At 42.3% G+C, this 26692-nt stretch overlaps 1 protein-coding gene across 10 annotated transcripts in view; it reads left to right on the top strand.

Annotated features, from left to right (window-relative positions):
* PRRC2C (proline rich coiled-coil 2C) overlaps positions 1-26692 on the top strand; it is a 66664-nt gene that overhangs the window by 18618 nt on the left and 21354 nt on the right. For 9 of the 10 annotated variants that reach the window (XM_075616751.1, XM_075616756.1, XM_075616755.1 and 6 more), the window contains exons 9-24: positions 814-904; positions 4821-4986; positions 5378-5461; positions 7121-7607; positions 8636-8943; positions 11481-11715; positions 12332-12545; positions 12989-15289; positions 16134-16369; positions 17019-17164; positions 17970-18315; positions 18805-18890; positions 18972-19160; positions 20332-20583; positions 21010-21102; positions 24255-24356. In XM_075616751.1, coding sequence (XP_075472866.1) covers positions 814-904; positions 4821-4986; positions 5378-5461; positions 7121-7607; positions 8636-8943; positions 11481-11715; positions 12332-12545; positions 12989-15289; positions 16134-16369; positions 17019-17164; positions 17970-18315; positions 18805-18890; positions 18972-19160; positions 20332-20583; positions 21010-21102; positions 24255-24356 — 5336 coding nt within the window. The remainder of the gene's footprint in view (positions 1-813; positions 905-4820; positions 4987-5377; positions 5462-7120; positions 7608-8635; positions 8944-11480; positions 11716-12331; positions 12546-12988; positions 15290-16133; positions 16370-17018; positions 17165-17969; positions 18316-18804; positions 18891-18971; positions 19161-20331; positions 20584-21009; positions 21103-24254; positions 24357-26692) is intronic. The other variant, XM_075616757.1, reaches the window with a different exon arrangement.

The raw sequence follows: 26692 nt of genomic DNA, 5'->3' as shown, positions 1-26692 counted from the left end.
CTGCTCACCTCTCGGCTCGTGCTCTCTCCTCCTCCCCCCCTCCCCCCCTGCTGTTTGGCTCCGGCATCAAATGACGTTGCGGGGTCATGTGACATCACATTGCCATGGCAACGCGACGTCACGTGACCCAATGGTGTCAGTTACCATGGTGGCTCATCGCCGAAGATCAGGTAGGAGTTGCTGCAGAGGCCTTCCGCGGTCCCCCCGGCACTTAAGTGCCTTGGGGGAGAGGCCGGGACCTCTGTAGCCGCCGCGCGCACCCACTTTGCGCACCCCTGTGCTAACGCCTGTTGTAGAAATCAAAGGATTTCGTAAAAAAAATGGCATGGAGTTGAATAATAAAAAAATGCAGTAAATATCTAATACTACAGAAGTGACTTATTTAAAAACACATGCAAGATATTGCTTGGATTGCTGCTTTTAAACACAATGAAGTGGTTTTTTTTTTCCTGAAGGCCTGAAATGCCACCATTGCATACAATGTCCATGGTTTAAGTGATAATGGGCTGTAGTGCAGTCAAAACACGTGCTCATTGCCATTATTTCATATTTAACCCGTCACTTCTTAGGTTTACTTAAAAAAAATGTCTCCTTTTTATATGTAAGCTTTTCGAGATGGGTGAGGGCCTAATGTAATCCTAGGTTGTGAGCCCTTGCACATGTGGCAGCTCAGATTCTTCCTTCATTTTGGCTTCACATTCAAATACTTTTCTGCCGCAGGTAGAGGAGGCCACAGCTGTCTTCCTTACATTTTTAGCCGATCATTTAGCGGTTTTTATGTTTCGCATGCTAATTGTATTCTCATCTCCATAGGGACTCACAGTGAAGTGGATTATAGCGAGCAGCTCAACTTTAGCGATGATGATGAACAATCTCCCGGTCAGAAAGAGAAAGGGGAGACCCGGTAATCTACACTGTATCTTTATCCCTTACCCTTGACCTGTAGGATCTTGAGTTACAATTGGCCATGTACTGTAGAAAAGAGAGGAAAAACAGCACAGAACTCAAAAGTCCCCTTTAGATGTCTATATCATATGTAGCTGTGATGTAGATTCTGCACTTTGTAGCGACAGGTCTTCTATGAAATATGTATTATTATATTTTCTGTACCCGTCCCCCTTTTTGTACTTTTTTCATTAAAATTATTTTATTGTGATTCTTAAACCAAAAATGCCTCCTCCAATGTATTTTTGTTTACTGACCCCCTGGACATCATGTCCGGTAGGCTGCTCACTTCCAATGTAGCTGTTCATCTTGGGTGTCATTGATGTGGTGAGGCGGGAAGGAGTAATGTAAACACACCACATTTTAACACTAGAACATTATCACTGAGAACGGGTTAGGAACAAGTTCGCTGGACTCATATACCGTGTAAAGGGTATTTTTTTTTTTGGCCTATAGGGGAGGAATTAAGGGATAAAAGTTTAAGCCTAACAAATTCATAGATAAGCCTCAAAACACCCCATGTTTATAGCGGTTTGTGTTATCTATAATACTAAATTGATTTCTGCTGCAAAACCATCGTGAGCTTTTCAAACATGAGCTGAAGACAACAATGTCCTTATTGTAGAAGTAAGTATTTAGGTTGTAAAATAATCTGTTTAATGACTGTTAGTACAGTTCAATCCTTGCATCTTGCGTATGTAAATTGAGTTTATGGCCTCCCCTCAGGTCGTCCCAGTCATAATCGGAGTATGACAGGGAAAGGGCCCTTTTGTACATTTTATAAACTGATTACAGAGGACGATTTTACTGTTCCATTGATGTCAACTTGTGGATCTTATTCCACAGCTAATAGCTTGTTTTAAAGGGTAATGCACAAGTGCGCATTGTTGGTCTGCTACCTGAATTAGGAGAGGGGGGTGGGGAGATTAGGTGGGATTTAATCTCTAAATTGCTATTAACGATTCTGATAGTAAATTAATGTATTATTGGCATTGACTAGACGTGCGAATAGAATTAAATTGCTTTCACGAAATCACACGGCATCTTTATTTTTGTGGAAGTCCACATTGCTTTGAATTTCGCCATAGTTGCGACAGAATTGTGCTACTTAATGGCACGTTAAGTTTTTGCAAAAAATGAAATTGAAAAATTAGGCATATTTTGCCTGGTTTGTGATCTTTAGTGCGCGTTTTGTACACCTGCTGACTGCCCACTGCACCAGGCTAAAGAGGTTCTTGGAGTGTTCTTTCAAAAGTGGCATTGCAGGTTTGAAGGAAGAACTCCGACCTCACCCTGTAAAATTGAACATCGTAAAGTTATTGGAAATTCTCACAAATATCCTGCATTTTAGAATAAAAAATAATTGAAAAGAAAATGAGTCAGTCGAGGAATGCCTTGTTACCCTCCCTCAATGCCATCCAAATACCATAGTAACCAACAGGAGCTTACTTGCACAATACCAGTAGAATATTAAGCGTTACAAAAAGTTTATACGGTTTGGTAATTATATATTGTATTGGTGGAAAATGTCAAATGCTGCAACTCCAAATACAGCCCAACCCCGTTATAGCGTGATCCGCTAAAACGCGGATTCGCTTATAACGCGATGTGAGCGTTGCGCCTGTTTTTAAAGCTTTATTGCGGACGGACACACACACTCCCCTGCCCATCACATCTAACCCCCCCCCCCCTCCCATCACATCCCCCCTTCCTGCACATCACATCCCCTGCCTGCACATCACCCCCCTTCCTGCACATGAACACACACATGCACATATACACACCTTTTCCCCCCTCCCTCCCTGTACCTCCGCTGGGGGGGAGGAGAGAAGGGAGCTGGTTCCTGGCCGGGGACTCACAGAGAGAGACAGCTGACATCCTGGGCCAGACTCCGTGAGATCCGCTGCCCCCCCCCCCCTCCCCCTCTCGCAGACTCAAAGCTTCTCTGCACAGATCAGCTGCTGCTGCGGGTAAGTGCTGCGTTGGGGGGGAGGAGGGGGTGCTGCCGCTGCGATGCCGGGCTCTGGGAGAGCTGGGAGTGTTATCCCAGCTCTCCCCCCTCCGGCGGACGCGGAACCAGTGACCGCGGCGGCCTTTTTTTATTTTTTTTATTGCGATCCTGGTTATAACGCGGTCGTATCAGGTGGACCACGAGGACAATGTTATAACTTGGTTCAGCTGTAATTGCTCTAGGTAGATACATGATTTTTAGATTAGTAGAAGAGCTCTAGATAAAATCTGGACATGCATGGGGCATGTTCTAATTTAATCAGGGGAAGGAAGATGGAACATTTAGCCCAGAGAGGTTTAAACACGAGATTAGAGGCTTTTACGGCCTGTTCTAAAATAGCAACGGAATTCAGACCCTTGGGACTAATCAACCCCCTCCTGTGCTTAAATCCTAGTCCTATTACATTCTTGGAGACTACGAATAGTGGTAAAATAGACTTATTCTGAAGATTGCATAGTTGGTAGCCTACTTCTGCATTGTAGTGTGGTCTAGGTCTGTATTCAATGATTAATAGAATTTTGTCTATAATAGTGCATCCCAAGAATTCTTCATATATGGTTGTCTGGTATCTTAATTTGTACAATAAAAGTTTTAAACGTTCCTATTTACTATACGAAGCATTACATTCCATAATTATTATTTTATTTTTTTCCAATGAGAGTTCTCAACTCTCCTTGCCATGTCTGTCAGAACTCAGTACTAAAAGACTTTAACAGCATGCATCCGCTTAAAGGGATCCACGTTCAAGTGGATAGGAAGCAAAAAAGTGACTAGTCTCCTTTGCATGTTATTACCCAGAATCCCTGGTTTCAGTGAAAGCACTGTATACGGTGTGATTATGGGGTACGGCACCTCTGGGGAGCTTTTTTTTAAATGTAGCGTAATGATTAAAATAAACACTTATTAAAACAGTCACAAAACTTGAACGTGACAAATACAGTTTCAAGAGCACTGGTAACTTTAAGATATAGCTTTAAGAACAACTGACTTCTATCGTATGCTTTCCTGTCCTTTACAACATGCAATCCTGATTATATATTGAAGCTATAACAAAATTCCTGGGATATGATGGGACAATTGGCATGAACAATTTTTGATTGTAGGATCTTTTACATATATTTGCAACACAAACTAGTGTAAAATCCATATGGAAAATATGATTGCTTTTTGTGGAGCTAGTTAGGCGCTCATATCTAAGGTAAAGACACTGTAACACTTAAACAAAATAAATCCATGGAAATTAATCTACTTCTCCCAAATAAAATTCAAGTTGGTTTTACACAAGTTTGTACTCAGAATGAAGCAATAACTGTGCAATCTATACACAAAATATGGTGGAACAAAGAAAGTTGAGATGCATGTGTACTTTCGTGTATTTGTGGACAATCCGTACACTTGGCATTGCAGATCATGTAATAAGCAGCTGTGATTACTTGGCTACATATCTTCAGAGGAGAAACAGTTTTAATATGGGGTCTATCAGATTATAGAGAGCCAATATAATTGCGAAAATTAGTATATTTTATGGAAAAATAACTAAGCACCTGTGTTTCAAATTTACTTTCCCTGTAGCTTTTAGTCCACAAAGCAGCTGATTTTATCTTGTATTCTGCTCAGATGAGACCTTTAACAGAATGTATATTTCGATTTGCTGTAAAATTCTATCCACTGAATGTTAACTTCGTCCCTTAACCCTTCCTGTGCTACTGGTGTCTGCATCACATTGATTGACAGTGTATTGCTGGCACACCCGACAACAGAAATAGTGAGCTGAACGAAAACAAGTTTGAAGTGTTTTAAAAGAACTCCTCAAGTGCTTAGATCTGCAAAAAGTATAATAGTCCCTCTCCCTTCTGATGTATAGGGAAGGTCGGATTTCCAAAACCGTACCAAGTCAAGCAAAACCTAATGAGAGTGGAGATGACAGCACAGAGTCAGAGGAACGGCCTGTCGCCTCCTCTTCCCAAGCACCCCCTTCTGCTTCAGGGGCAAAAGGGCTCCTTGGGAAAGGCCCTCCTGTTGACACCCAGGTTGGTCCTATTTAGCAAGAGAAAATTGAATTTGTTTTTACATGCATCGTGTTTGTTTAAAGATTATTTTTGTGAATTTGGCTAAAATCGACAACGTATATTTTAGGAGCCATCTGGAGTAGCCATGTGCACTACCTGCTTTTCCTTCACGACTGCTTAATAGAACCCTATCATACAGCAGAGCTTTTTAACACATTTTTTTGCCAAATTGGCAGGCTCATCTGGCAGTGAGGGTTATTTTCCCCCCTCTACTTTGGTGGCCACTACTGTAGAGGGACACTCTGCATTCTGTAGTTGAGCATGTTTATTTTGTATTGGTTCGGAGAAGTCTGAAGTTTGACCCTACTCTTGAAACTGACTTTATGTATTTCTTTTCGTTTCTATCAACTAGGAATGGCGCCAGGGGCCTCCATCTCTTTTATCCCTTGATAAGGCTATCCCACCTCTGTTACAGCCCAAAAATGCACTTCAACAGGTATGCATCTACTAACCATATTATAGCATCTATTTCATATTGTAGATGGCAAGTGAAATAAAGCATGTATTTCTAAATAATACAATACCTGGGGAGGCGAGATAGAAAAGGGAGTGTACTAACAAGTAACAGGTGTCAGGCCAACCTGCAGAAATGTGTGTAGACCTCATGGTTACCTTGCAGGCACTATTACTTTACTCTTAGGCGGTCCACTACTAAACAGGTGAATCTAACCTCTTCTGCATTAAAGCAGCAGTTCAAGCTGCCGTTTTAACATATATATATATATCTATATATCTCCCGATCAGTGAAGATTCTGCTCTTGGGTTCACTAAATTGCTGCAGCAGGAGGCCCAGATGCAAAGTTCTGTGGGGAAGATCATGTGACCAGGCAATCACTAGATACAATTGGTTCTCTGCTAGAGCGAGGGCAGGGCTAAAAAAAGGGGTGTGCCAGAGCCTGTTTCAGAAGAGGAAGGTGATGTGACATTGTAAAGGATTGCTATAGGAACAAAAAATGCTTGTTATATTATAATACATTAAAAAAAAGTTTAAGATTTTCTTATAGAGCACAACTGATTCTATTAAAAACAAAAATAAAATGTAGGATATTGGTTGAACTGCAGCTTTACGATACCGACAACTGTATTGAAACACTGAAGATTTCACATGCTTGTGCTCTGATTTGGTGGCCTCATTCTTTTAGCATATGGATTAAAAACTTGTTCAAATGTGACACCCTTCAAGCAACAAGATTAATTTTACTCTGAATCTTATTGATGAAATTCCTTCCTGTTGTTGTATTTGTCATATAATTGCTAATATGCTGGAACAATTAAGAAACTTGTTATGATCTTTGCATCTTAATCCCATCACCCCCAATTTTATTTTGCGCTAACCGTTTAACAGATAACCACAGCAATGTCAGTGGTTTCTTAACATTAATTATCTACACGGGGATTCTCAAATACAAGGAAACCATGCACATCCTATTACTATGTGGAAAAAGCGTCATATAGTGACAATTGATGGAAAATGCAAAACAAATATAAGTAAACACTACTCTATTTGAAAAATAAACCCCTAATTAATGCTAGTACTATAACAAGATGTCTTCATCCACTTATGGACCTTGAATCGAGGCTGATTTAAGAAGATATTAATTAATTTATTTATAAAATATTTTACCAGGAAGTAATACATTGAGAGTTACCTCTCGTTTTCAAGTATGTCCTGGGCACACAGTTAAGACAAATAATACATGGTTACAAATACAGTTACATAAATGAACAGGCCCTGGAGAAAATAGCACTGCGTATCCAACGTTTCAACTCGTAGCTTTATATTGCGGGTTTCAGAAAAGTGATGAAACAAGAGGTCTGGAAACTGGAGGGGATGGAGGTTTCGGCTAATATATATATATATATATATATACGGAATGGTGGAATAGCCTCCCAACATGTGGTGGACACAATAAGGGCATTGGTTATAGTTGTATTTTTTTGAGCCGGCTCTAATAGGAAATGGTGAGCTCATTGTTAGAGAAAATGGTATAAATAAAATACATTAATGGAGAAATCAGGTGGGGCTAACATACCTTTTCAGAAGGAAGGCATTGTGTGACCGTGTAGCACTAAAGTCTTTTAAATACTTCCCCAGCAACCTCCCCAAGGCCGTCCAGGTGCTCCTGGTAGACCGGGCCCCCTTCCTTCCCGTCCCTGCGAGGATGAGGTGTGGAAGCAGAGACGTAAACAGCAGGGAGAGGTTTCGGCTTCAGTGGAGCGGGCCCGCAAGAGGCGCGAGGATGAGGAGAGGCGGATGGAAGAGCAGAGAAAAGCGGCATGTGCCGAAAAGCTGAAGCGGTTGAACGAAAAGTTTGCAGCTTCAGCACCTGCGTCCTCCACTGAAAAACCTCCCCCCGAGAAACCACCAGAGGAGACATCAGCTGCTGAAGAACCACCTCGGGAACCTTCTCCATTACCGGAGATAATACTGGAGGAAGAACCAGTGACAGAGACAGAACCTGAGAGACCAGAGTCACCAGCTCAACCTACAGAAAAGGAGGAAGAAATGGTTGAACCTGTAGTAGAACCTCCACAGGAAAGTGAAAGCAGCAGTATTTTGGAAGACGAGACCTCAGATATAGGTATTCATCTGTGTTTTGTTGGGTATCCCTTTTTATGATGGGCGTGACAACTTAATTTGAATCTGTTCCTCTTTATACCGATTGTGGCTCAACAATATCATACTTACTGAATCATGTTCTGCCATAGCCAGCTCATTATATTGAGGGGACCAGTTTTAATTTCCTTCAGCTAAGCAACTTAAAGGTACGCCTCCCTCCCTAGCACCAGAATGAACAGCAGTGATGAGTTTAAAGGGTTTTAATTTTGGTGGTTAATGCGTTTTTTCCCCCTTCCTTCAAAATCTTTATTGGCACATGGACAGGGTCGGCTTAAGTTGAAGGATACTTAATTGACAACCACTGCCTCACGGTCCCCATTAAAAATAATACTTCTGTTTATTTAAGGATCCCTTGATATTCTGTTTCTATAATAATTTCTTTGTTTGCATTTGCACCGTTAGCAGTGAAAGTCCTTCCGAAAGAAAATTACTGTACTTACGGTGCCTTCTTTTTACCCTTTACATCTCACCTATGACGTATAAAGATAGCATGTTTAAACTAGTAAAACCTTCAGGGAAGAAAAAACAAAACCATTCAATGCATATGTTCATATAGCATTAGATGATAAATAAAATAACTATTTGCATAAAAGCTATTTAATATGAAGACTTAAAAAAAATGATACTGCCATTCTAAATCGCCAGTTTTGCAAGCGTCAAATTGTGTTCCCGTCATCTATCGACAGTGCAAGTTGTTACGTTAAACTATACGACAACTGGAACTTGGTGTCATAGATTACACCAACACATTGTTCCTTTAAACTTTATATTTTTCCATTCTATCTTGCGTTTGAGTGTTACAAATTGCTCTCTGTGGTACCATATTGACATCCTAACCCTCCACAAATATTAAGCTTTTGTCCTTGTGTGCGGATTTAGCACTTTAAGGTACCCAATGTCTTCTGGTGTGTTATGGGAGGTATCACGGAATGCAAGTAATCTGTGTTGATCTGGTTTGGGAAATAGACCAATTCCACTTTTGTTCCTCAGCTGTAGAAGAACCAGCCTCTGCCAGAAAGGAAAGCATCTCTAGTGACAAAGAAAATTCCCCCCCAGCTGTACCCATCGAGCTGCCGACCCCTGTCCCAGTCCGCTCACCGTCTCCAATTCAAACACCTGCAGAAACGCTCCCACCCGCCCCTTCTCCGACACCTTCTCCTGCACCTTCTCCAGTCCCAACGCCTGTGCCGACCCATGAGAGCGAGTTGGAGGCTGGTTCCCAACCACGTCCAGCTGTTTCCTCTGGATACTCCAAGCAGTTTCAAAAGTCGTTGCCTCCACGGTTCCAAAGACAGCAGGTAATATAAACAAATGTGCGAGGCCCTCAACCTGTACACCATGTCACTCCACCATAGGTACAGGTATTGCCAGATAGGATCCAAAGGTTAAAAAAAAATACACACGTATACATACATGCATAGCCTTGTGAAACAATCTGCCTTCCCTGAATTACTTTAGGGTAATTAGAAAATAAAAATACCACTTGTGGTGCATTCACATGTCTCAGACAGGTCTGCAACCTGGTCTTTCCCCCATTATCTCTTAGCAAACACGGCTTCCACTGCAATAACACCTCAATGTAAGGGTTTTTTTTTTATTTTTTATGGGCAACTATTTAGAATAAAAAATACATAAAATATAATTCGAGGAAAACACCATATATTCCAGTGTGTGAGCTCTACAAGAACTAGGTCATTACATGGCCCTATAGGAATTATTTGACAAATACACTATTACCATCAGATCCTCACACTACCTGCATGTCGTTTACGGCTGTGGTCACAATTCATACACATGTAGAGTGGCAAAAGGTTCTCAAGAATGCAGGGTTTGAGGTACAATGCAAGTAACCCTGAAGAAAAACCACTCCCTTTATTTCAGATTTTGTTTGTAGGCACACCTCACAAATTGTAAAGCTGATAATAAAATAAAAACAATACTTTAATGGGTATAGTTTTAAAATCGAGCACACAATACTTTGTGTAATGTTGATATTTAAAATATGAAGGCAGGTATAATAGTATTTTCCAGTTCAACTGGAGGTGTACACATGTACGCGCTTAGACCTAATAATATAGTTGAAGTTGATAAAATACTGCACTGTATAATAGATAGCCGTATAGTAAATAGCTGTTTTTCTAAACTGTGTGACAACACTTCCAAATAGAGTAAAACAACGATCTATGCGGCACGCCTCTTAGCAATTGGATTATAAAGAGAGCTGAATTCGTTGCAAACGCCTATGGGTTAATCATACTTACATAGGATTAGCCTGTTTCCGTCAAATCCCCCTGAACTATTACGGACAGTAGACAGAGGAGTCCCTGCTGAAAAAACGGAGCCTAAAAGATAAAGTATAAACTAATGCATGAGACCAGAGACTGAAATATGGTCATGATGGCTAAACTGATTCATGTAAAGTGGGATACATACAGGAGAGAAGAAAGCCGCTTTATAAATCCAAAAGAAAGCAAGAAGAACTCAAACATGCGCATAATCTTGGGCTGCGGCCAGGCAGGGAGCTTGCGCTCGTGCGCTGCGCCCTGCTCGGCCGTGCGATTTGTGGCCGGCTAGGTGCGCGATCGCCTGGTGGCGCGGTCATTAATCCTTCCTTCAGGCAACATAGTTGCCATCTCTGTGGTTTAGATCAGAGGTGCGCAAACTTCTTGAGCTGCGCCCCTCTGCCCGTGAGCCACAGTATTCGCGCTCACCCTCCCCTCCCCCACTCCAATGACTCCGCATGAAATGACGTCGCGGGTCATGTGACGTCACCCCGCCGCGTCATTTGACGTGTTGCCATGGTGATGCGTTGCCGAAGACTCGGCAGACAGCAGGTGAGTTAGAGGCCTCACGCCGCCTCCCAGCATTTAATTTAAATGCCGTGGGGAAGAGCGTGGGGCCTCAATACCCGCCGCGCCCGCCAGTTTGCGCACAGCTGATTTAGATAACCAGCTATTTACTATACGGCTATCTATTATACAGTGCAGTATATTATCAACTTCAACTATATTATATGGTCTAAGGGCGTACATGTGTACACCGCCAGTTGAACTGGAAAATACTATTATACCCGCCTTCACATTTTAAATAACATTGCACAAAGTATCGTGTGCTTTATTTTAAAACTATAACCATTAAAGTATTGTTTTTATATTTTTATTTTATTATCGTTACAATTTATGAGGTGCACCATTTCTAGGGACTCTGTATCTCGTGTACCCTCTGTACAAACGACCATTTATCTAAGGCTATTTCCCTGGCAGCACCCCCTCAACCAAAACTTTTGGGCGTTTTGCAGCGAGGTTCTCCCCTCTTCTCTCTTTTTTTTTTTCCTTCCTGGTTTGTTTGTTGGCGCCTGGATTTACAATTCTGTTTGAATTGATCACAATGCAATAATTAGCCATTCATAGCATGTGTGCTATGCTGCCACTGTAATGCATTTCTTGTGATTCATTGATACAGCACTATCATGCGGTGCTAATCCAATATAAAGGATATATTTAGGCGCCTCATTTGTTCTATTTATCATTTGGACGTTTTTTGTTGTTTTTTTTTATTGGACAGTCTCTAAAACTCTGCCTCTAGTAATACAAAATTTACATCAAGCTGCTCTCTGCCTTTTCTAAGGCTTAAAGGACTACCGTTTGGGAACCACTGCTTTATGCTTGTAACAACAAAAAGATCCACCTTCACGTAGTTTATTACTCAGATGTAAAATATTTAACAGATAAAGATCATCGTATATAGCTAAAAGAGAGCTTGTGAATGCTGGGCAGCTTGTGTAATGTGTAACACAAGATGGAATCTTTCACCTGTTTTCTTCATTTATTTCCAGGAGCAGATGAAGCAGCAGCAGTGGCAGCAGCAACAGCAGCAAGGTGTCCTGTCCCAGCCATCCAGTAGTCCTGTCCCTCCACCCCAACACAGGCCTCTTTACCAGCCTCTGGGACCGCACCCGCAGCATTTGGCTTCCATGGGCTTTGACCCCCGTTGGCTTATGATGCAGCCCTATATGGACCCCCGAATGATGTCTGGCCGTCCTGCCATGGACATGCCACCAATGCATCCCGGTAAGGTGCCACTATTCTCTGCTGTGGCTTCATACTTGTGACTTGTTCAAGACCGCTAATATTTCTGTTGCCGTCTATATAATTGGTTTTGTTAACCCCGTGAATGATTTTAGATATTTATCAACCATTCAGTAAGAGTAGTGATACATTTGCACTAACTAGTCATACATATATATATAATATAATATTGCATATGAACATACCGCTTACACCTGCAGTCCTAAGTGAGGGAGTACATTGGAGTGGTTCTGTAGTGAAAGCATTGACAAATTTGACACCTTTTTATGCTATTTTACATCACTAAATGTAAAGTATACTTTAATACCTTTGCAGTTTTCGGAAGCCATACTGCCAAAACCATGGGTATAAGAACAATGAATAAACAGAACATACACTGCTTGGACTAGAGGTTCTTTGCTAACTCGGGCAATAAGGCTGCTCCAGTCATCAGGCTTCAAATATGAGTAGTTTCAAAATGATTGCCATTATGGTTGTTTTTTATTTATTTATTTTTAAATGGCTCCTCCATTAACTTCTAGAGGATTTCAAAATAGAAGCTGTGTGATTTCTGTGCCTCTGCATATCATGGGTTTTAAAACTTGCCCTCTTTGTGCAGGCATGATACCAGCCAAGCCCCTGATGAGACGTGATCAAATGGAGGGTCCGGCTGCTGGCTCTGAGCCATTCGAGCACATAGCTCGATCAGTAAGAGACCATGGCGTCCCACTGTCTGAGCCTCGTATGATGTGGGGAGCTGACCCGTACCCACACCCAGAACCTCAGCAGGTTGCTGCTGCTCCAAAAGCAGTGGAAGAGACTGAAGATTACAGGTAGAGGAATTCCCAAGTGACCTGTGCCTTTGAGTTTTGTGCATGAGTGATATGTACCTTCATTGTGTGTGCTATGTTTATACTTTTGTTTCCCTATGTTTTATGCAAAAGAAGGGTCTCTTGGTTTTACTTTACAAGGTGGTTTTAGTGACTCCTAACTGTAATCCTAGTTTCTAATCCCATGTATCAAAAGACCATATTGTAGCATGTTTCTGCCACAGTAGTAACTTTTTTTAATATAGATACAGTGCTTCGAAGCTCCCACTGCACATTTTTTGCATTTGAGTGGACTTAATTCGTCCCATAAGGATATATGTGTGTGAATGTGTATAAATGCAAAAATTGTGCAGTGGGAGTTTCAAATTTGTTGTATAGAAAATGCATAATTTGTAAATTAAAATTACAATCTGCATTTTTCTGATGCGTTCTATTTTTTGATTCAGGTCTGAAACTGCTGTGGAGCATGAAGTTATCTCTGAGGTGTATGGAATAGAACATGGTCCATTCGAACCCCAGCACAAAACTGAATTTTTCACAAGACCGCAAGAGCCAGATCTTCACAGTGCACCAATTCAGCATCCAGAGCCTGTCCAGCACCTCCAGGCAGAGGAGACAGACACATCAATTTCTGGATTTGAGCAAGCAGAGAAGCAGTCTGCTCTGGAAGATAATGCCCCCCAGATTGATATACAACCTGTCCTAACCAGGAGCCTTTCCAGTGAATCTGGACATACCATGAAACAGGAAGAGCGAAGGGTGGAGGCTGTGCCGTTGAACCCTAAAGTTTCAATTAGGCCACCTGAACCAGCAAAAGAGATAGTAGAGGAAAAACAGAGAAAAGAGAGTTTTTTAGGATCCAAGCCTCAAGAGCTTTCAAGGTTAGAGAAACCTTATAAGTCAAAATCCGAAACGAGATGGGGCCCCAGGCCTGGATCCCGTTTCAGGGACGAAGGTAACGATAGACCTGTGAGAAGGTCTGGGCCCATTAAGAAACCTGTTCTCCGAGACATGAAAGAGGAACGGGAACTTAGAAAAGAAAAGGAAGAAGAAAAGTTTGGCCACGAGAAAGCTGTGAAACCAGAGAAGGTGGAAAGGAGGCAACCTCCAGCTCCACCCGCACCCAATCCTCTTGCACCAGTTGCTAAGACTGAGCAAGAGAAACCAGCTCCAGAAGTATTCGCTCTACCTAAAGTTTCACATACCACCACATTGCATCTAGAAAAATCAGCAGAAAGCACTCCTGAGCCAATTCCCAAACCTGTGGTACAGCCAGCTCCAGTCACTCAACCAATTAAGGAAGAGAAGGTTGTGCGAGTGGTCAGCAAGGAGCAGCACCCTTCTGATAAACCCAAACCAGATTCCAGGCCACCAGCTGCATCACAACCGCCGCCTTCCACAGTACCACATAGGAGGGAGTATGGCCTTCCTCCCAGGTCTTACAGGAAGGAAGCCAGAGACAGAGACTGGTTTCCAGATCAAGGGTACCGGGGTAGAGGCCGTGGGGAGTACTACTCGAGAGGACGAAGCTATAGGGGTTCCTATGGTGGAAGAGGGCGGGGAGGCAGAGGGCTGAGCCGGGACTATCCACATTATAGAGACAACAAACCCCGGTCTGAGCAAGCTCCTCCCGGGGCCATGAGGCGCAGGGAAGAAAGTGAAACACGCAGTGAAAGCTCAGATTTTGAGGTAATGCCGAAAAGGCGTAGACAGCGCGGATCTGAAACAGACTCTGACAGTGAAGGGCGCGAGAGCACAAGTGACACACCTCTGTCCGACAAGGAAAGCACCAGCAAAAGCAAGCCACGTAGAGACGAGAGGACCGAAGTGAAGAGGGTCCCCAAATCCATCCCGAGTTTAAATCCAGAAACTAGGGGCCCCAGGCCTGAGATGAGGATGACTGAGAGACACTTCTCTAGAGATGAAGACTCAAAAACTAGACCTGGGTTTTTGCCTAAAGGTGAGCCATCCCGAAGAGGCAGGGGGGCTGCTGGATTTCGACGTGGAGGTAGAGAGCCTGGTATCCGTCCAACACGCCCCCCTCCACCACGGAGATTTGGCTATAGGGACAATCAGTGGATTCCAAGACAGCAGGAGTCTAGACCGCCACCGCCTCTGCCTAGGATGGATGAAAGAGAAAGTAGGCATCATGAACATCCAGTACTACCCTTAGGGGACAGGAGGCCCCCTCCCAAATTTGAACGGAAGTTTGACCCAACAAGAGACCGACCCAGGAGGCAGAGGCCTACACGTCCACCCAGACAGGATAAGCCTCCTAGGTTCAGACGTTTAAAAGAGAGGGAAAGGGAGGATGCAGGCAAAACTGTAGACTCTACTGGTTCCCCCAATCGAGGAGTGCCAGCTTCAAGTACTGCTCAAGAGCTCCCTTCAGATTTCTCAGGCAACAAGACCCCAGACTTGTCCAATCATAACTCCTCTGATCAGGCCAATGAGGAATGGGAAACTGCCTCAGAAAGTAGTGACTTCAATGAGAGGCGAGAGAGGGATGAGAGGAAAGCAGCCACGACAGCCAGTACCCAGTCACCTGCTCCTGCTAAAGCATCAGACAACTCGGCCCAATCCCCACCAAAGCGAGAGAGCGCCAAAAGAAGCTTCTCCAGCCAGAGACCCGGCATGGATCGTCAGAATCGCCGTGGGAACACTGTTGCCCCTAAGCCTGGCAGGCATTACTCGGGGCCCAGGGGTGAAAGACGAAGTGGTGCTTCCTTACAGAGAGGGAAAAGGGGGTAAGCAGACTTGACAGATGGCTAAAAATGCAAACTTGCTGGCCTAGTCAGATCCAATGTGTATATGGCTTTTCACATTCCTCCCAAAAGGGCTTTTCATCCAAGTGTGTGTTTGATGTGACTTTCAGTCAACCATGGTGTAAACTCTTCCTGGGCTATGTTCGTCCATTTATTTTAATTTCACCCCAGTCTATAGGATATTTACGCAAAATCGTATTGTCTGGGGGGAAAAAAGGAACTGCAACTTTAGAATGGCGCTTTATTTTTATATATATATAGTTGGAACGAAGGGATCCTCCAGAGTTGAACCCATTATTTTCAGCTCTGGGGACCCCCCCCCCCCCCCCCCCCATCATTCCCAAAATATCCGCTTTTGACTTATTACTTGTTTTTGAAGGGGATAGCATTGGTTACGGCTTCCCGTTAGCGTAAGATTTGGCAGCCATTTTCTTTCCCATGGACTGAGATTTAAAACCAGTAACTTTACCATTCCGTGTCTCTTTAACCGGGGAGTCCCTGGTGCTGAAAATAGTACTGTTAAGCTCCGGGGACCACCCAGTTTCCGATCCTTAAAAAAAACTGGTAGGATTGGTGCTTTTGGCATTCACTCTAATGTTGAGTGTTATGGCACTTGTCTGAAAGACTCTTGTTTCTGTCAGTTTTTTTCTGATTCAGTGCTCCATCCTGTATCTCCTGTGTATCAACTACCCTAGCTTTCCCAGATTTCGATCTCACCCAAATCATATGCATCAGTGACACAAAACTTTATTTGAAACATTCCTCTTCTAGGTTAACTTTTCAGGGTGATTGCAAGCTCCATGTCATTCAAGATGTTCTTTTGCAGGCCATTGGATGACCAAGCCCCAGGTATGTCTTCAGTAGATCCCTCTGGTTCCAGCAGTAATGCTCATCACCATCACTACCACCATTACCATCCACACTCAGAAGATATTGGAAGTGCGCCACAGAAGGGAGTCAAGGAAGCTGCCGGCAAGAAGAGAGAAGATCCTAAACCTGTGCCCAAGAAGCCCAAAGAGAAGGTGGACGCCTTGTCACAATTTGACCTGAACAACTATGCAAGTATGTAGTCTATGAATTCAGAAAGTAAAGCCAACAGGCCTGGGACACACTGTGTACTTTTTATTTATATAGCACCAACCATATGAACAGAGCTTTTCAGAATACCGCGGCTACTGTACCCTAAAGGCTTATGGGTACCATATACAAGAACAGCTTTAGGTGAAAGTCCCTGCTCTAAACAGACCTTTTATAAATGTATCTTTATTTGGGATTCTCTTGACCACTCAAATATTAGGCGTGTAGTTAAAGGAAAACATTTGAGATTTGCTGAACGTTATTGTGGTTTTGTCATTTTGTGTAGTGTGGTGCACAGGGGGCGTTGCTACTTTCTGCAATTATACGCAATGGCTACAAGGCCAAGTTGATGGACTGCCATTTTCAACGTTGTTGGAATTAAAATACGGTCATAAATAAATGGAAATACTGCTAGAATTTGGAAGCCAGTAGTAAAGAAACTTTACTTCCACATTTCTCTGACTTCAAACTAGTTGCCCCTAATTTGTCAGCTCTTGTTTCTCAGTGTTTTTTTTTTGCTCGTTGGACTTCTTATGCAGTTTTCATGTCACCGAGCTTGCATATATTTTGTAGATTTTTTCCCCGCAAAACTGAGGTTATTGACACCGTAGGTCGACTATTATCCCTCTTTCAGGTGTTGTAATTATTGACGATCACCCTGAGGTGACCACCCTAGAAGACTCTCAGTCTAACCTGAATGATGGCTTCACAGAAGTGGTCTCTAAGAAACAGCAGAAACGCCTACAAGACGAAGAACGCAGGAAGAAAGAAGAACAAACGGTATGGATACCTACTTTGGGAAGTGTGTGGTCTTTAGTACTGACGTAGATTGCAAAGCAATGAGTAGCCTTTCGAACATCATATAGTGATTAATGTGCAAATATTATAGAAATCCATTTTAGATGTATTATTGCACTCAGACATTAGGCTTTGTAGCTTCCTTCAAGACAGGCCTAAAAATGCATATATCACAAGCTTTCATTTTTTAAAGTTAGACGCTCTTCCACAATCTGTGCTGTAGCTATTAAGACTCTGCTATCGGACATACAAATTAGCACGTTCATTGTCAATGTATAATTGGCTTCCCTTTCAGAGATAGCATTCCTCGTAAATGTGGAGAATTAAATGTGCAATCCCCATTACCGTATTATACACATTATTGCTAATGTCACCATTGAATGAAGTGTATCTAACTCTGTACTCTTCACCTTTTTAATATTGATTCATATCACCAGAGAGCATCTGATTTGTAATACTTACAGTATGAGTTCTGAATATAAATAAAGGGTGCGTAATGTTTTCCAGAGTAGTTTGCATTCAGAAACTCTTTCGCCCTAACGCAAGTTTATAAGTGAGATGGGTAATGGTTCTGTGCAGAACACATGAAAACAAGTAACAATGTTCATGTGCTGCCACTCATGAAAACACAAATTGATGGCAGGTGAGGACCCCTTTGCCCATTTAGTCCGTTTGCATGGTGTTGTATATCTCAGCCACAAAGCTACTGTTTGTCGGTGGTGGTAAACGTCCTCTGCTATTGCTGTACCTATTAGGCATGCGTTAAATTTGTTTAATTTGTTTTTAGGTCTGGAACAAAAAAGGCTCCAGTGAGAAAGGAAGAGGTCAGAATTCAAAGCTTCCCCCCCGGTTTGTGAAGAAGCAGCAGCAACAAGCGGCAGCTTTGCAGGCTCAGGCATCTGTGATGGCAGCTCCACAGGGTGCAGTTCACCCTCCACCTGTACCGCTGGCACCAAGTCAGCCTCACCCGCCGGTTCAGTCACAGGCCTCCACGAACAACCCCATAAATGGTTCAGAGTTCCCCATACCTGTGAAAGCGCCACCTCCCTCGCAGCCGGCCAGTACACTAGGAACAGAGCTGTGGGAAAACAAGATGGCGACTCCCAGCGTACTCAATGACTTGTCCAAGAAATGTAAGGACTTGTTAATCCCAAGCAACTCCTATTAAGAGGGTTGAAAAGAACATTGGAGTGCTGCTATAACATGCCATATTCTGATCTTCCTAGTCCTTGCTGGTAACCATTCCATTTAGCAACCTGTATTGGGAGTTACTAATGGGAAAGACCTCAACCATGAAACGCTTTCTCTAATTTGTTTGTTTAATAAATTAAGATGCTCAATAGCGTTGCAAGTTTTAATCTGAAAGTATAATGCCAAAAGCACAAAACAAATAACGGTGTTTACAATGTTGCATCCACCTAACTGTATGCAGAGAATTCTGCAGTTATTGGTTTTAATTTGTAGTGTACTTTTTCCAGAACCGCCATTTTTACTTATTCCTGCAAATTCATTCCTCAAAAACAAGTGTTTTGGACAATTGGAGAGAAAATATATATTTTTTTTATGCACAATTCTGGTATGAGTCTCAATTTTTCTCCTTTTTGTTTGTTTTTTTCCCCCAGTGTGTCCTATCAATCCCCTTCAACCGCCATCTGCCAGTGCCTGGAATAAACCTCTAACAGGTTTTGTGCCAGCCACCACTCTAGAGGTACTACACAAGCAATCCAATAGTGTCATATACAATGCCTTTACGACTCTGTATTTCAAATATGCTTTTCTTTCCCCTTAGGCCACCAAGACAGGACATGAGGGAGGTGTAGACATGTCAATGGAAACTATTCAGTTCGGAGCCCCAGCATCCAGCAGCAGCGACAATGAAGCTGCCCCATCTCTATCCGAGAAGGCAGCTGACTCTCTCCCTGAGCCCAAAGAGCAGAGGCAGAAGCAGCCTCGGGCCGGACCCATCAAGACGCAGAAGGTAACTTATATCGATTTACCAACCTGTTGGTTCCCTAAATTAAACTGTAAGTTCAGTAGGACACTCTTGTTTGGTACCTTTTATTAATGCACTGCATCACTTTGAATATTTCATTCTGCATGCTTGGCTTACAAAACACTGTAGATGGTTGGTTCTGTATAATAAAAGAATACAACACCTAGTTTAGTTTAAAAAAAAAAAAAAAGCCTACGTAGAGATGGGTTCGAATTTGTTAGTCTTCAATGTGTGTAGCCGTTCGTTAATTTATCACCGGTTTCTGAACAACCCTCTGTAGGGTGGAATAAAACCCCCTTACCTCAACATATGCCCCACATGCATCTCTTATTAGAAAATGCTTATAGGCTTAGACTGCTGGATGCTCTGTTCATGCAGATGCCTATTAAACCCTAATTGTGTGTTTCACAATTTACTAGACACTGTATACAGTAAGTTTTCAAACACAATCGCTTAAGGTCACTCAAACCTAAAAACGAGCTGGAAACAAGGTCTGCATAAGCATGTGTGAGCTGGCAGGTATACGGTGCCAGTTTGTATTGGTTTATTGCTGCTTCATAGTGTGTTAGTTGTACAGGCATACCCCGCATTAACATACGCAATGGGACCGGAGCATGTATGTAAAGTGAAAATGTACTTAAAGTGAAACACTACCTTTTCCCCACTTATCGATACATGTACTGTACGGCAATCATCATATACGTGCATAACTGATGTAAATAACGCATTTGTAACAGGCCCTATAGTCTCCCTGCTTGCGCACAGCTTCGGTGCAGGTAGGGAGTTCAACTTTGCTGTTCAGAACGTGCTGACAGGCGCATGCGTGAGCTGCCTTTTGACTATTGGGCGATATGTACTTACTCGTGAGTGTACTTAAAGTGAGTGTCCTTAAACCGGGGTATGCCTGTATAGAAAATGTAGACAAACAATTGTTAATGATCCCTGAAAATTAGTTTGTTTCAGTTCTATTAAACAGATTATTTAAATACATTCACAATTAAGGATGTAGTCGGGGTGAAAGATTAGTATCGTGTAAAAGAAACAGTTGGTTTGACTTGATCTGATTAGACAAAGTTTAACAATCATGCCAAAAGACCAAAAAATGGGGCAGAACAAAATTAAAACCATGATCTTGATCCCCGCGCGCTTATCCCAGATACCAGACCTCGGTCTACTCCAGAGCAAGGAATACAAGCCGGGACCCATCGGGAAAGAGCGCTCTTTAAAGAACCGTAAAGTGAAAGAGGGGGAGCAGACAGAGCCAGAGACCCAGGAGAAGCAGGTGCCCACTGCTGTGCGGAGCCCAGAGCCCATTGCATCCAAAGAGAGCAAGGCTGTAATAGAAGTGGCCACCAAAATCACCAGCATTCTCTCCGTGTCTGCGCCAGAGTTTGGAGTCAGCACTAAGGTACTCGAGCACAAGATGATTTGCTGCTTAACCTGTTAAGCAAAGATATCTGGGTACCAACTAACTGCAACACAGGCAACAAATCCATTGTTATGCTCCTTAACCTTCTTACTTAGTGGAGTATTTTTTTTTTATATTCTAATTTATTAGTTGTAATGGGGCATGCAAGACATTTATTTTTTGAAGATTTCACCACCCTGATTATTTCATTTTCGCTGTGTTTTTAGCTGAATGCTTTTCTATGTAGCCTGCTGCATTTAGGTGTTTTATCTATTACCTGTGCTGCTCTTGAATGTACACTGTTTTATACATTGGCCATACTAGTAAAATGTGAGCGCACAGAAACATTAATTTAGTGTATGTTGGACAGTCCTGCAATGATAGTGTATAAAGGTTTTTTTTATTCCCTCCATCTGTCTTTTAAAGGAGTCTGTAACCGATTATACCACCCCATCCAGCTCCCTTCCAAATGCCGCAGCTACAAGCAGTGCTAAAATGGAGTCTGCCCTGGTGCCCAATGTAAGTGACCTGTAACTTCTCTGCTTTTGTATAATACAGTGTGGCGAGAGCTGCAGATAATCGGTAGAACCAGTGTGAAGGGAGTCTGTCCCACAGCTATAAATAAGATTGCATATCAACAATTTTTAAACCATCCTATAAATAAAACGTACAGTGGATTTAAACAGCAGAAATTGGAATGACAGCACGACAAGAACACTTGCACTGTTTTTTACACTATATTTATACATTAAGGATTAAGGCGAATTTCTTGCTGTGGAGCAGCATAAAACCCATTGCAAAGGAGTTAAATGGGGGCTTTTTATGGACTCTTGATAGTCTGGATTTTTTCCTCTTCGAAAAACATTTTTTTACACATTCGCAGCTTTTTATTAGTCTGTTTGACATTGTACTGTTGTTCATAATGTGAATTTTTATATAGATTTTTCACCTCTTAAATTTATATTTCCAATTGGTTACATTGATTGGGGTAATAAATATATATTTATTTATGTTCATAAATGTATATATATTTCATTCATGCACATCTTCTCCGCCTCGTTCCTATGACATTTACACTTTCATATTTGGTTTACTCATGGTTGGACATTACACTGATGCCTACTCATATTCTTAGATTTATTGAGAATGCACACATTTCCCAGGTAAGGAAACAATGACATGTAATATTATGTTATCCTGCAACCACAGTGGATGTAATGCAGCATTTCATTCGACATCCTGTTTTTTTTTTTTCCACTCAATTTTTTTTTTAATGATGTTTGAATGTATTAAGCTTCCTGGTTTGTTATAGAAATTGTTTAGGAAGCTACACCACTTCCTCTTTTGAAACAGGAAGTCATATTGCGTGCCCTGGAAAGCAGGATCTTCGCAGATCGATCTCGAGCGAACGGAGCTGCTGCATTATGTTTGAAGGGGCTTCGGAGCTGAACTGTGTTCATTTCAGCTCTGGGGACCCCCTGATTCCCGAGATTATACCTCCGTAGGGGTGCCGGCAGCAGCTCTGCAGGTTTAAATGTCCCAGACACGCAGGCCAATAGGAAGCCGCAAGGGATGACATGTCTCCATATTGACCAGCGGGACATTTTAAGCCGCCATTTCAATAGCCCCCATCCAGTCCAGCTGGAGGTGGTACCGGCATCCTTTACGTATGTAAGTATCTTGAAGTAGGGGGTCCCCGGAGCTGAAAAAATGGTTCAGCTTCAGAGACCCCCTGCTTCATTCTCTAACTCTCTAAATAAAAAAATGAAAGCAGGATTGCTGCTTTAAGTGAGCTGCTGTCTTTGCCTAATTTTGGGATTGAAGTATTAACTTGTGCACAGATTTACTTTGCATGTGTTCATGGAGTTTATATAGATAAAGTGCTTGTTATATAGGATTTTAGGTTTACACGATTGAAGATGGGTATTTTCCAGGATTCCAACACTCAATCCTGGGCTTCTAGGGGAAAAATGAACCCGGGCTCACTTTTATTTACGCGTTATGTTTGCATGAACAGCTTTATGACTTTAGCTGGGATTTTATAATGTAGTGACAAATTGGGCAATATTAACAGGCCAGGGCTGCAAACATGTTAATATTTGTATTTCCGTCTCCACAATTTAGTAGACCGTTTACTTGCTAATGATCGTACAGGAAAATCCCATTGGCAGTATGCTCAATTTAGTTTCTGCGTCTGTCAAAAAAACTTTGCTTTACAGACCTAATGCAGTCTGATTTGTGCCTGTATAGTTTGTGGAGAGCACTAGTGGCAGCCACAGGTGTAACAGATTAACAATCAATATGGCTTGTTCGTTCACGATTTTATTGTGTTTTCATGGAAATCATTTAAATATCATATCATATAAGAATACACAATTCTTAAAGATGCAACTCCCCTACCATCTAATTATTATTTTATTTTACTGGTTGGGAACATGTTTGTGTGCCCCGAGCTGGACTGCACCATCTTCAGCTTCGGGCACACCCATGAGATACTTGCTAGTGAAGTTACCGGGTTTAGATCGCTCTCTCCAGTGGAAACCCAAATCTCAGGCCAACTTCACTGGTACATATCTTGGGGAGCGGGTAGGGTACCAGGAGCTAAGAATAGCAGGGTTCGGCTCCTGAGGACACCCCTCTCTCCCCCCCCCCCCCCCCTCCCACCCCCCTTCAATTCTGTGAAGGATAAAATGGGGTATGGGTTCGTTAGGAGTGATTGTGGCTTTAACCATAACCCATTGAGTGCTGGAGGGGCCGCAGCATCCGACTTGTCATGGACACCAATGGAAGATGCGCCCTATTCCGTTCCTTTTCCGGTTTCATCGCGTTTCTGAGCACCATCTCCCTTTAGAAAACAGGCAAGAGGCCCATCATGTAGCTACTGTCATGGCGCCCCTGGCGTACCAGACCCCTGGACGTGGTAGCTACGCCATGGGGTACTCTATGTAAATGGTTTCCTTTACTAAAATATTGATGGCAAGTAGTTTAGACAAAGGTTGACTGGCAGTGTATCTGGCCTAAATACTGTGCATCACTGCTGGGTTTTTTTTATTGTGAAGTCACTTGGTTTGGTTACCCCGTCCTTACCCACGATTCAACTCTTTCCCTCTGGTTAAGACCTATTGAGCGCTTTATTTAAGTTGATGTAATTATATTCAAATGCGGTATGCTGGCCGCTTGTTTGTTGCTTTTCGCCAATCAGTTTGGGTAGTAAAGTAGTTGTAGCACAAATATGTATTACGTGCAGCACTTAAAAGAATTTGTCTGACTGTTTCTTCTGCTCCAATGGTTAATGCAGTGAAAGACAATTGTATTTGTCCTTTGACAAGTAGCTGAAGATAACCAACAGCTGGTATCTCCTTAATACATGGCTATGTATGATACATTGACTAATGAGTTTGATCTCCTTTCTTCGCCGCCGCTGCAGCACACTTGAAAATTTCAGCGCTTGCTCACCTTTTGTAGATCACTCGTATATATAAATATAAAGGTCTAGCATTTCTTTATTCTGCTTAAGCACAAGAAACATGTGGACTGTTGGCTTCTCCTCTAGCTTTTTGCTTTTTTTTTTTTTAGATTTAAATTTTTTCCTACAAAGCTTCTTATTTTTGTGGCTTTTTTATTTTTGTCCGGAAAGGGTTAGTTGAATTGTTGTGTTGCCTGCGTTTCAGGTACCCCTGCCCCACACCCTTCCCCTGCCCAGGAGGGAGACTCTTCAGCAGAGCTCCAGCCTAACTCCAGTTTCTCCTGCTACTGTCGACCTCACTCTCAAGGTATGTACCAACGACCCTCCACACGGCATCGTGACTTGCATGCATGGAAGAGAGAAAAGGCCAAGCGCTTTTTAAAAAACCCTCACCATACGCTTCCCCTTAACACTCCTGGAGTGGTGCTGATTTTGCTGGCTTGCCTTATTTTTTTAGATCCCATTTTGCTTCTCGGCTGAGTTAAAGCATGAGACTTTTTTATAGGCCAAGCCTTCACCCCTCATCGTAATGCTTCTGCTGCTTAAGGATAGTCACTTTTTTAGGTCCTGTTTTTGTTTTTTATTTTTTTTTAACTCTACAGAAACTAGCCTCTTTCCACCACTTGTTCTTGCCTATGCCCATGAAACACAATTTAGAAGTCTCGCTGCTCCCTTTACTAAGCTCACAATCTCCACTTACATCTCCTATTTGTTTGTATGCAAGCTGGTCAGTGCATGCATCTGCTGATTTTGAGAGGTTGGTTGGTTGCATAAAAAGTACACAACCCCATCACCTCAAATGGGGTCTCCGTGTGCACTGGCTTATCTCAAGGCTATATCTGCATTACTTATCCAGTGAATGGCTGATTAGCTAGTTTAGTATTTAGTAGCCTTTTTTCTTTTACATTTCTATTATGTCTTGTGTTGTAATAACATTTAAAAAAATTCATCCGTTTGGTCCGATGCTACTAGCGTTAAGTAAAATTCAAGACCTTTGTGTTACCTCTAATTTTTTTTGTGGCTTTTAGTTGCTGGTAAGTCCAGAGGGCGGCCGCAGTCCGTTTCCTTTTTCAGACGCTACTGTTACAGCATTTTGGCTGGTAGTCACTGGAGATACCAGCTTATTCTGATAACATGCTTGTTATAACCATAACTTCTGTCCTTGTTATTGTGACATTAACCAGGTTATAGACACTTGTGATTTAAGTTAGCTTAGTTTTGGGAGAAACTAACCATTTAAACTCATATCACTAACCTAGTACGCATTTATTTATTTATTCCCTGTTGTTATACTTGCATTTATTACAATTTTCTTTCTTAAGAAATAAGTGTTAAGCATGGTGTTAAAGGTAAATATCGGTTTGCCTTTATTTGTGTGCAGATGTTATAGATATCCACTTCTTTTTGCTACATCTTCCAAGGACACACTTTCACACACTAGTTTTCCTGCTGGACTTCCAGTATGATGTTGAGCAACGTAATATTCTCGCCCAGGAGCCCTAGAAAGGCCGCACAATACCTGAATATGTATGGTGCACCGGCAGAAGGGACATTGCAGCTGTGGGTATGAGCGTCTTCCTGTCTCCTCCAAGCAGCTGCATAATGCCAGCTTCCTGGTGAATTGCCTCTTATACAGGGAACTAGATTGGCACAGAAGCTCAGTATTCATCAGCACACTGTCATTTGGAGCAGGGAGCAGCTATAATAATACACAGCAGCAGCGTCACTGATCTCTGCACTGGGGATAAAGGGAGAGCTAACTTGTGGGGTGGAGAGCCACAGATGAAGACCAACGGCTGCTTGTTGGCCACTATTGGCACATATCCGTTTGGCAAATGCCCAATACCATGTTCCATGTTGATTCTCTATTGTCAAACTGACTCCTAAAGTGAATTGATAAAGTCTAAAGTAATCTTGTTAGATATGATGGACCGTACAGCTCTATCATAATTTTCCGTCAAGTCATTTAAAATACTTGTGTATAAGGATCTGTGGAAATAACAAAACTGAACAAGTTAAATTCAAAAACCCTTCACTAAAGTCTAAAAAAAAAAATAGAAATCAGGCAAAGTACATTGCTTATGGATGTGTAAGAAGAAAATATTGGGATAATGTCATTGTTTTTGAGAAAGTTACTAGGTATGTATGCCTTCAGGAAATAAAGGACTTCTCTCTGTTCATTTTCGAAGAACGGGGTAGAAGGTCCCAGGTACCAACCTCAAGCGTCACAAACGATAATTTATATATCAAGTTTATATAGCAAAAAAGCTAACTTTAAGAAAATGGATTGTTTTAACAACCCCATTAGTTGGAGAACTGAGACGAGATATATTATCCATCATAACCTACGATAGATGTGATTCTCTAATCATCTCTCTATCCATTAGAGTCTAATGGCTACGGAACTAGGGTCTCACAATGTGTTTGAAAAATGGGAAACGTGCCGTGATTACATTTCCCTAGCTCAGCAAATACACACACGTTTCTTTGAATGTTTGTGTGTGTGTGTGTGTGTGTGTGTGTGTGTGTGTGTGTGTGTGTGTGTGTGTGTGTGTGTGTGTGTGTGTGTGTGTGTGTGTGTGTGTGTGTGTGTGTGTGTGTGTGTGTGTGTGTGTGTGTGTGTGTGTGTGTGTGTGTGTGTCA

The sequence above is a fragment of the Ascaphus truei genome, chromosome 10, assembly GCF_040206685.1.
Source record: "Ascaphus truei isolate aAscTru1 chromosome 10, aAscTru1.hap1, whole genome shotgun sequence".
Lineage (NCBI taxonomy): Eukaryota > Metazoa > Chordata > Amphibia > Anura > Ascaphidae > Ascaphus > Ascaphus truei.
Note: the sequence above shows the minus strand (reverse complement) of the source record. Positions and strands in the feature narration are given on the sequence as shown.